General features: G+C 34.5%; 1 protein-coding gene across 1 annotated transcript; it reads left to right on the forward strand.

The window, feature by feature from the left end:
- The first annotated feature begins 8,564 nt into the window (after positions 1-8,564).
- LOC145582464 (uncharacterized protein At5g39865-like) lies at positions 8,565-10,257 on the forward strand. Its single transcript, XM_081639459.1, has one exon. The coding sequence runs from the start codon at positions 8,673-8,675 to the stop codon at positions 9,966-9,968; it is 1,296 nt and encodes a 431-aa protein (XP_081495585.1). The 5' UTR covers positions 8,565-8,672; the 3' UTR covers positions 9,969-10,257.
- The last annotated feature ends 1,746 nt before the right edge of the window (positions 10,258-12,003 follow it).

Genomic DNA, 12,003 nt, shown 5'->3' on the forward strand with positions numbered 1-12,003 from the left:
TTATAAAATATTCATTTTATTTCAGTTCAGCTCTAATAAGTTCAGTCCAGTTCAACTTAATTCAACTCCTAATTTTCTTCTCTCATAAAATATTCATTTCAGTTCACTTCACTTCAGTTCAACTCCTAAACTTCTCTCATAAAATATTCATTTCAGTTCAATTCAGCTCTAATAAGTTCAATTCAATTTAGTTCACCTCATTTCAGTCAATGAGAACAAGCCCTAACTCTTTGATTATTTTATCATTCATTCAAAGAATCAAAGTTGAAAGAAGAAATACATATTTGACTCTCAACATTAGGTTGATTTGCACCATAAAATCAAGTTAATTTTAATTCATTACTCGTGATATATGAGTAACAATTAACAAAGTATAAGTTAGAATTTAATGTCGAAACTTAGGGAATATGAGATTAAGTGTTAAAGAAAATGTTAAAAAAGTTACCCGTAACCTTGTCCGAGTTAAGCATAAAAGGACTTGACATTTACAATTTTTCACCTTTAAGGACCTTACACTTTTTTTTTCGCCTTTAAGGACCTGAGGTTAAAACTCAGGCCACTTAGCTCACCTTTAACCCACCTGAGCATCATTTAGACATTTAGAATGTTAGTCTCTTGGTTAGCAAATGTTAGGTCCTTGTTATTAGAATTTATTTTTATTACTAGTACTAAAAATACTCAACCAATTTCAACAATTAAAATTAAAATAAATAAAAACTGTCATATTTCTTCCAAGGCAACCATCGACGGCGGATCTCTTAATTGGTCGTGCCCTTGTTCACCAAACAACACCTCTCCAACCCAACCCAACTTGGTGCACGAAACCCACAGACGAAACCCACAAATTGTTATGCAATCCCCTAATTTTCTTTCTTGTCTTATAAGTTTTGTTGTTTCCATGTTCAATATTGTTATTATAAATTTAAAACACTTATTGTCGCCCAAAACACCACCCATTGAAATTATCAACTAATATATCCACACCTTTTGTGACCTTAATATCTTTCCCTGCATGCATCAATCTATAAATTAACTAAAATAACAACCGCTGACATATCACTTTTTCAATTGCACACATGTCAAGTTGTGGTTAAAATTTTTCCCGCCTAAATTAATTGCTGACATCATATATTTTTTTTTATTTTTTACCTTAAATTATTACAATAGTTTTTTTAAAAAAAATTATTATATTATATTATATTTCATATATTATATTATGATGAATTTTTGTTACTATTTGGCTTCAACATATAATTACCCACGGTTAAAGAGTATTTCGTAACGCATAATTTACTTATATTTATACCCTTCTTCAAAATTAGTCAGATCCAAATAGCATTGCAATTAATGGTTGTGTTTTTATAATTTATCTCATACGAGGGACATATGTAAAATAAATATTTATTTCAAAGAAATTTTTTATGTCGTGCATCGCACGAGACTTATCTAGTTATAATTCAAAATCAAGCCCAAATATTTAGATCAAATTGGGGAAAGCTATAAGTACACCAAATCCACTCAAAAGTTTTCTAAAATCAAATCACCCACAAGAAAATTTTAAGCTTATGAAATTCTCTATCTTTATCTGCATCGTCAAGGATTCTTCACATACTCAAACTCGAGAACTTTATTTATTTCCTATTTCTTGTTTTTTTTTTTTTTTTTTTGGGTGTTGTTTGAGAGTTTAATTAATTGTAGCACTATATTAGAATTTTCTACCTTATTTTCTCTTTTGATTTCTCAAATAGTAATTGAGTAAAATAACTAAAGATTTGAGAATGGTGGATGGAGGAATAGGAGTCGGCGAAGGGGAAGGGGAAGGTTGCACGGAAGAAATGGAGGGGCAATTAAAGCTCGGGAGTTTAATTTCAAGAATAAAAATTATGCAATGTCATCATTAAAATGTGTAGGCAAGGGTCCACATTTAACTATACTACTTGTGTTTAGTGTGGTTAACTTTTACTGGAAAAGTAGTTTGAGGTCCTTAAAAGCTGAAAAAAAAATGCAAGGTCATTAAAAGTGAAAAATTGTAAATGTCAAGTCCTCCTTTTATGCTTAACTCACCTTGTTCGAACTGGTTTGTAGATGAAATCATGAAATACAACTTTTAAAATTCATGGCTCTTGCAAGGCCCCAAAATAAACTACGAGTAACTACTAATAAGTCGTAGTCATGTTACTCCAGTTATAACATCATGAAGAATTCTCCCTAATTTTAAGGAGGAGTTTGAATTAATTCCATTACAACCATACCAATTGATTGAATCCTGATCTCTCGCTAATTACAACTTATCAATTTCCTACATTCACTGATGATATGCACTGTCTCCTATATGGATGTTCGAGTCATTGTACCATCAGCATGATATCAATGGCATTGCACTTCAAAACTAAGTTATATGTGGCTATCTAATACTTTAGCTATAGAATTATTAGCCAGAGTAGCTTCTAATTGTTTTCAATTCCCTAACTCCGTATCCACCTCTCAACTGTAAATGGATAAGGGATAGGTCCTATGTTTCCATTGTAAGTTTTATTGCAATGTGATTTAATTAACTTTTTGCTGATTTGTGTGCTAAAGCTTATAAATTACTCACTTTATCCTTTTAGATTTTGAAACGCATATTAAGGAATTTAATAACACAAAGTAAGAATATAATAAGAAAATGGAAGATAGTGGAGGGCTCCATAAGAAAAACATTTCTTTTTACAGTAAATATTTTATGTGGACATCCAAAAAGAGATACTAGAAGATTATTTGTAGATGAATGGAGTATATAGACAAATTCATGTGAAGTGCAATTTTATGAAGGAATTGGAAGATTTTGGTTCTCATGTTGAAGAAAGGTTAGTGAATATTCTCTTAATTTTATAGTAAATACACCGAGAAAATTAAAAAAGTTCATCATTTATTAAAAATCTAATCTTTTTTTTTTTTTTATTTTATTTTTTTATCATTGATAGCTGAATAATTATGAGAGAGGATACTATCTAACTGACTATCTCACCTACTATTAAAAAAAAATGTAGCCTTATAATCCATCGACAAGCCTATTTGAGCTCGTGGCATATCGAGCTAACTTCATTTGGAAATGACTAAACCTTTTGTTTTCAAAAGGAGGTCACGTTTGGTGGTTTTATACAGTTAATAAAAATAAAATAAAATAGTGGAAGCAATGAAAGATTTTATGTCTATCATGTAAACATTAAATTAATTTTGAAAAAAGAATATTTGTATTTGTATTTAAAGTAGGTAAATCTTTTATAAATGGGAATAATTGCATTGAGAGTATATGTATGCATGAGGAATATATGTAAAAGAAATGTAATTTTTTTTTTGTTTTTGTTTTTGAGGGAATGTAATTATTTTTATTTAGAAATAATTATAGTGTAATCATTAAAGGAGAAAAAAAATTAGAAAAATAATTAAAATGATGAAGGTGTGCTAGAGTCCTAAGAAGTGGGTACCCCCGCCGAGAGATGTGGTAAAAGTCAATTGTGATACTTCGATTGATGAATCTGATTGGGTGGGTTTAGGGGTAGTAGCAAGAGATGCTTCAAAAACTGTCCTGTTTACAGCCACGAGAAGGATCATAACTTATTAGGACCCTATTGTTGCTGAAGCAAAGACACTCACTATGGCGGTGAGGCTAGCTCGCAAGTTTCAGCACAAGAAAGTTATTATCGAATATGACAATGCTTTATTGATCTCACGACTCACAAAGGCGGCGATTTATTTATCAGAACTTGATGGCATCCTCGAAGATATATTTTCGCTTTTGTTTCTGGGGAGCTTGTTCGCCTGGTCAAACCGAGTCCTACAAAACAACGAAAGTCAACTGCCTTGGGGGTGTTCCCGAGAAAGCCCCTCCGACGGTTAAGTCAGTCAACTGTGTTTAGAGAGAAAGTTTGTAGAGAGAGAGAGAGAGTGGAGAAAATTAATTACCTCGCTAATCTGTGAAGATTAATATTTATTGGAGAGGATTAACTAACTTGATTAGGGTTAGGATTAGGATTTCTGGCCATTTTGGGCCGAATTACGCCCTATTGGGCTATGTTAGGGTTTCTCGGGATGCGTGCTGTGCATGATTCGGGAATTTTCCTATTTAGGGTTTAAGTAAGTGTAATTTGGTAATTTCCGTATTTAATGAACGTGGGCCTACAGGGAGTCCAAACAACTTTCTTGTTATTTTGAGTTAGTGCATTAGTCTCATGTTAAAAGGGATGAGAACTTTGTAACCCATCACCTTACTAGATTAATTAATCCCTTTCGATGTCAAACAAATTTGGGTCAATCATTGTCCTTGTGAGATTTCACCCTATGTTTTCTATGGACTCGTGTCCTTGACTTAATTTAAATTAAATGTTTTACGCTTCTTCTTCTTACCAAACCGTTATTGGTTAGAGTATCCTTAAATCAACTACTCCAAAGTCAACTACCCCGACAATCCAACTCAGAAGCTAACTATTCTGTCTTCCAAATCAACCACCCTTCATTCTTAAATAACTCCTTCAAATTCCATCAAAATCAAATTCAATTTCAATCAAATACTCAAACATGGCGATGCCTTGGAGTATGACGTTGTGGATATCAAAGATGGTATGGTTGGCACTTGCTGGTTGGATTTCTTCTTGTTTAATCGTTGCCGATGAAATTGCCAGCTCTATTCGTACTGGTGATATTGGTGCCTTTCATGTCGGTTGATTTCTTCCCTTTTTTAAATAACTATTTTTTGGTGAGTTTTTCAATCATACTATATATTTTCTTCATCAATTTTATGTGTTTTGACTTTTTAAATTTTGGATTTTGATGGTTATGTATTAGCAAAAATTGATGTTTTCTATTTGGGTTTTTTTTTTCAATTTGTTTGATTCAATTTTTATTGTTCAATTTGATTGGATTGTTTTGTTCTACGGCCGGTTAGAGTAGAGGGCACTTAGGGTTTATATTTGAAAGTTTGGTAAAAAAAAAAGAACTTGTAGATGCTATGGAAAGAATTTGTAACTTAGAGGGTGATGCGCATCATGCTCCCGAGTGTAGGATCTAATTGTTACTTTTCGAATCGGTTATTTGTTTCTTGTTTGGATGGGTAGCTTAAATGTACATCTGTAGGAGTAACACATAGACAAGGGATTTTTTTTTTTTTTTTTGGTCAAACTATGGTGAGATTGAAGACATGTGACCAGAAGCTAGTTGCATAAGATATAATTAGTGATTTATGCATGAAATTATGGGATTTGTATGAGGATTACACCTATACTTATAATTGGGAGATCATTTACATTGCTTAAATTTTAGGTGTGGATGTATTAAGCTTGAAGAGGCATGTTGTTGCGTTGGTTGGAGTTGGCGTGGTTGGACGAAAGATGAAGCTTCATTGTTTGGTGTAAGAGCTAGCTACAATTTAAGTCACACTTTGCAAAACCCTGACCTATGTAGTGAAGCCAAGTTGGCAAGTTATGTACCATTAGGCCTAGATCGTGTTGGTATGTTGGGATCTCTTCTTTCTCGACTATTCTGTGTTTTCTATCTATTGGGTTTGAGATTTCAATGGGATTAGCCCGTCAACTGTCAATGAATGGAGCTGTAGAAATTACAGTATAAACTGTGGTTTTTGTAGAGAACTTGTGTAGCCTGGTAAAGGGGAACTTGGGATGTAAACCTCTATATAGGAGTATTGGAGTACTTTTTTTATGATGACAGGGTTTTCATTTTTTAATCAATTATGCAGGTAATATGCTCTATTCTCAGGTAAATAGGGTGTTGGGAGTTTGTTTTTTCTTTAGTATCATGTTCTATTTAGATATTTTCATTTTATTCATTGTAGAGTCGATGGTCTTTGTTTGAGTTGGATAATATATTGTACCTTCTGTCAAACCTTGTGAGAAACTGAGAGGTTGATACTTGATTATGATAATAATTTCTGTAGGGGGTATATTCATGCTTATTATTCTGGCTATATGGTTGATACTCTGAACCTTGGACTTGCTAATTCCATACAGTATGTAAGTATTACATCTCAGCTGATGAGCTATCTTATTTGACAGAATGAAAGAGCATAGTTAGCTGCCAGAATCTGTCTTGGACTCTTGGGTGCTTGGAGGTGATCTTGTGTTATTCTGTATATTCTGTTCCTAGAACTTCGGTCCGTAGCAGCAAGAATTGTTTTGAGTACTTCTTGAGCAGTAGAATTATCTGGTACTGGGGCCATGGATCGGTGATTCCAGTGGCAGTGACATGCATCTGCTATCCTTATGTCAGATTGCTAGGATAAAGTAGCATTCCCAACTCACAAGCCCCCAATGCCCAGGCCAAGTCAAAGGCGAGCCCTGAGGTTGCTATGGCTTAGGCCAAGCAGCTCATTCTCACTGCTTCCATTTTCAGAGATGCACGTGAGCATATAGGCCTATGAAGCAATTTGGGTTAGTTTTTTTAACTGATACACGAGGTTTCTTATGAGAAGTTCAATGGGCTGCTCAGTCAACTCCGATGTTCTCAAGGCATGGTGCTGTCCTTACTTTGGATGAGATTGTTTCTCTGATATTGCTGTACGGATCATTGTGCAAATATTAGGAAAATATGGAATAAGATGTGGCTATGTTTCATGAAATTTTTGAATGAACATGTAATTTCTGTGTGATCAATGTGTCTAACTTTGTATCTGATTGAGGCATCCTGTAAATGCTGTAATGTTTCAGAACATTTTTGCAGGAAGCATCAGTCTTCCACCACATTTGTATTCCCTACAAAGAAAATGAGGATTTTGTATATATATCCGTATTAGAAGCGGAGAGGAAACATTTTCAACCACATAAAAATCACCATACACCACAAATTCAAAATGCATCGAGGGAGGAAATTTTCATTTGAAGTGATAAGCCTCAAACCGTTGCTCACTCGGAGAAGCTGGTAATACAGGGTTCGGTCACATACATGATACATTGCATACATACAGTTTAGTTGTAAATGTAACATCAACTCTATCTTGCTTCTAAATGCTGTCAAGTAAAGATCAAATTACAATACGATGTGTGGTTCAGAGACAAAGTCAACTAAGTTTTTATAAGATCAAGCTTCCTTTTCTGATGTATTCTGCCTTCTGAAAGGAGTTAAACAGGCAACAGAACATGGCATTTGTGCTTATCATTCGGATGGTCCAGCTACATGTCAGGAAACTTCGGAATCTTGGTTCTCGTCACCCAAGGCTCCAAGAGGTTGTGTAGAAATGTAAAATCACCTTAATTATTCTTCAATGACAATTAAATGAACTTATATATAGTACTCAGTGTGTATTGTATATGTAAGATCTAGTTTGATTTATCTCAACAAGTATTTCATTAAAATCAAATTTCAAATGAGTGGTAATTACTACTCATTAATGGTTGAATCACTTAGATGTGTGCATTGAATAGTGCAAAAAAGCAATTTCTCCGTACCATTTTAGGGAAACGAATGTTAGTTGTGTATGGCTTATACCAGTATGCTACTTCCTCTTTTTTTTTTATTTTTATTTTTTTTTTTTATAAAAATATTGCAACACTTCTCGTTTCACGCTTGTTGATGCATTATTTCAATCACTAATATCTTTAATTACCATGTAAAAATTTTAAACATAAATGTTAAAATAATATTAATCAAGATGAATTCAACTAAATTCTATATAACTACATTCTTACCTAGATATAAATTATCAAAACTAGTCAAAGTAGAACATATAAACAGTGTAAAAGTCAAACTGTTGCAAAAAAAAAAAAAAAAAAAAAAAGGGAGTGATCAAACTATTATGAATAGTGTAAAAGTCAATCTATGTTACAAGTGTAAATACAATGCTGTAATTGTTATCTACTCAGAAAAATTCAATTTTTTGAATTGCATATAAAATGTCATATGCTAATCCAAAAAAAACCAATTGATGGAGTATAATTAATCAATAGAGTACATTACATGTGTTTTTTCAAACTTGAAATAGTCAATTTCAAAATGATGAAATACTATTCAAATCCATTTCACTTATCTAAATCACCGTAAAAAGTCAATAATGTCGTTAATCATGTAAGAGAAGCACGGCAGTTCGTGCAATTTGTACTTTAATTAATTAACTTGTCTTGTTAGAAAACACAACCAAACTTCGAAAACAAGGAATAATTACTTAATTAGATACCTTCAATTATTACTCAATTTAATTTGACACAAGTTTCCGTTTAATTGAAGCAAAGTTCCAAATTTCTATATTCATTAATTACTCCAAACTTCCATAATAATCTCATTCATTGTATATTTCCTTTTCAAACTCTCTTTAACTTTCTCTGATACTCCCTTCTCACCTTCCTGACTAATACAAGCAATCCACCTGCCAAAATCCCCTGTCGGGCCCTGTTACAAATCGGATTTAAATTAGTCGGACTCTAATAAATTCTGAAATCCTCATTAATACAAATAGTCAAACCTACTGAAATTTCCAATCGACTCCCTATCTCCACTTGAATTCGGATTAGTTAGAGTCTAATAGACTCTAAAAAACCGAGTAAAATAATAAAGAGGACCCTTCAAACTAAAGCCACCCAAAATCCCATTTACTCGTAACAAAATACTCGTAATCTATCAAAAATAACAACTTTTTTTATAAGATACCCAGAAATCTGAAAAACTGAGAGTCAATTCAATCAATTTCAATGGGGTGTTCAGCTTCAAGACTTGATACCCTTCTAGCAAAAGCCATTGAAGATCCTTCATTTTCTCTCTCCTCTCATCACTCGTCGTTTTCTTCTTCTTCAGCAACTGCTGCTACTTCTTCTTCTTCTTCATCATCATCTTCTTCTTCTACTTCTGCAAATTCTTCTGTAATTCCAAAACCTCGTTCTCTTTCAACCCCTTTAGTTCATCATCCTGCGATTCGAAAAGGCGATACTCATCACCTTGTTTCTCTCACCTCTACTACTTATGGGTCTCTTATTGTCGTCGACAACCACGCTTCCGCCGTTGACGGCGGCGATTTCTCCGGCCAATCATCGCCGGATTCTGTGATCAACACATGGGAGCTTATGGAAGGGCTTGAGGAAGAGGCGGAAGAAGAGTTTAATCATGAATTTGGTAACGACTTTAAGCTTAAATCTTTGAATTCATGTGATTTTGATGATACCCAGAAAAAACCCACTTTGAGATTAGGCTTAAATTTTACTGATTCTGTGAAAAAATTGAGTGACTCCTATGTGTTTGTTGAAATGCCTCAACCAAAAGTTGAGGAAGGGGAGTTGGATTCTAACCTAAATTCGAAACCCTTGTGGCAACTTTTGTCTGAGGAGTCATTGTTATCTAAGATGGACCCTAATGTTGCTTCTAGCTATCAAAAGGCGCTATCGGCTAAAAATTTGGGGTGTAATACATCTATGAGGATGAATAATCCAGTGGGTTCGAGTCCATTTGCCCCTAAAATCACCAAGAGTGTGGATTCCGGTGCCGTGGTCTCGAATTTATGTGGTGATGATAATGATGTGGGTAAGGTTAAGGTGGGTGGTTGTAAGGACAAGATTGTGCTATATTTTACTAGTGTGAGAGGGATTAGGAAGACTTATGAGGATTGTAGCGTGGTCCGATTGATACTTAGAGGGTGTAGGGTGATGGTGGATGAGAAAGATATTTCTATGGATTCAACCTATAAGAAGGAATTGCAAAGTGCACTTGGTGGAAAAGCATTCAGTTTGCCCCAACTGTTTATTGGAGGGAAGCATATAGGAGGTGCTGATGAGATCAAACAGTTGCATGAAAATGGAGAGTTGGAGAGGCTATTGGATGGATTTCCTATTCAGGATTGCGGGTTTGCATGTGAGAGTTGTGGTGATGCGAGGTTTGTTCCTTGCTCGAATTGTTATGGAAGCCGGAAGGTTTTCCTAGAAGAGGAAGGACGAACAAGTAGGTGCCCTGACTGCAATGAGAACGGGTTAGTTCGTTGTCCAGGCTGTTGCTCATGAATGTACTTTTGTTTCATTCATTCATTTTACTACGAAACTTCATCGGTTTCTTGGTAGTAATTAATTCTTCCTGTATGTTTATGCCTAGGTCTGGATCAGTTTAATGTGTCCTTTATTCTTATATATCAATATCTTTTGCCATTGGATGCATCGCCAAATTGTTCATTTTTCTCTTAGGATCTTGGACAAATAAATACTGAACTTGATTGCGTGTATCCAAAATTGGTATAATGTAAAGTTGTAGTGAAGGTTGATGAATTCTCTAAGATGCTCTAATCTTTTATCTGGATCTGTCTGTTTCAATAAGTTTAAAGGTCAAATTTCCATATATTTAAGTGCTTGCTGTTGACTATATGATACCCTGAACCTTCTTGTTCTTAATTTCTTAAATACTTGTTGTTTAAGATTTGCACACAAATAAGGAGTATGCTAGCTGCTGCGCCAACATTATGAAACATCACATTAAGTATGTGAAATAGTAAGTATTTGGTAATGGAGACTGAAGGATTAAGTTAGTTTACCAGGTAAAAGGTTAATTTCTTCTCCGTAATAGGCAGGGAGAGAATAGTTTCTTCTCGTATTAATTTTGTGGTTCTAATCCTGCCTAGAGAGTAGAGATTAATGCTTGATGGGTCACTTCATACCTGCCTGTTACTCATGATTTCTTACTGTGGACTTTGGTGGTGCATACTAGCGTGGCCCGTGGCCCTTGCATTAGTTTTGGTGGTACAGCATATTTGTCAAGCTGAGCCTGTAAATTGGGTCATTAATTTTATTTACTACTATTCCTCAACTATACTTGTGCATACTTGGCTGGCTCACTGCTATTCCCCTTTTATTCGGTTTCTACTTTCTATTGTGGTTATTTGAAATGACAAGCGCCAGGCTTGATTTTTAACTGGAAGTCTTATCACACCTGCCTGAAGGCCCTGAACTGCATAATGTGCACATTGCAACAGCAAACTACATAGATTTGAAAGGCTGGCAACTCTTCCCTGATAACACGGGTTGAATTAGCCTTTATACTTCGTATTTTCTAGCATGAAGTGCACTACTATTAGTGCTTGTTAGAAATAATTCTATTTCAGAGATGGCTTAGAAAGATTTGAATCTTGGAAATCTCTTTTATTTTTCTGGTATATACAAAATTTTTGGGGGTGTGTGACTAAATAGAAGTAGTTTTGGAAGAAAATACTCTTGGATTGGATGATTTTGCCTGTATATGATATGGGGTCATTGTGACAACAGTGCTTATCATTATTAGCATTTTTTCTCTTTGGTATCAAGTTGTTGAAGCTAATTAAGTTATATCTATTGCATTTGTAAGTTGTAACTATATTTGAAAACCCGCACTTGAAGATCTGGATATCACAATGATGTTGTGATTAAGTTTGAAAGGGTCTGAGATTTTGCCATGAGGGTAGCTGGTAATTATTATGTCTTGCATAGTCATAAGCAATGGTAGGGTATTTTTCTGGGAAAAAAGGGGCTTATTGTCTACTCTTGATTTGATGGGAAGTCAGCCTGATAATGTGCTTAGAGGCATAACCTTCTCCATTTTGAATTGCGTGGTCCTATTTTTGCCTAAAGATAGATCACTTTTGCTGATGCATTATCTCATTCGCCTCGTTGAATAATCAGACAATTAACATGAGGTGAAATGTCGGTAGTTCTCATAATGGCATAATCAAAGTCTAACTGCACTTTCTCATTAAGAGAATTTATGACATTTCGCTCCTTGTTAGTTCCATAGCTTTCAAGGAAAATAGAGATTTGCTCTATGCTACAGTTGCGTAGGCCATTATGTTATATCAACCGTGATACCTGCCTGAGAGCCTGCCTGCCTGGGATGGATTATATTACCATAGCCCTTGGATAAGTCTTGGAGAAGTTTACACTGTACAGTAAGGAATTTTTTCGGTTGATGCAAATAAGAATGTAAATTTTGTCATTTACTATTCCTCAACTAGATATGCTGCATATTTAAGTGCTTTTGTCCTATATTCATCATTTTCGGTGGTTTAAATGAACTTGC

Source organism: Chenopodium album, chromosome 15 (assembly GCF_948465745.1).
Source record: "Chenopodium album chromosome 15, dcCheAlbu1.1, whole genome shotgun sequence".
NCBI classification, from domain to species: Eukaryota; Viridiplantae; Streptophyta; class Magnoliopsida; order Caryophyllales; family Amaranthaceae; genus Chenopodium; species Chenopodium album.

Excerpts from the sequence above, each read along its gene's own strand:
- LOC145582464 (XM_081639459.1), top strand. The coding sequence starts at position 8,673 with ATGGGGTGTTCAGCTTCAAGACTTGATACCCTTCTAGCAAAAGCCATT.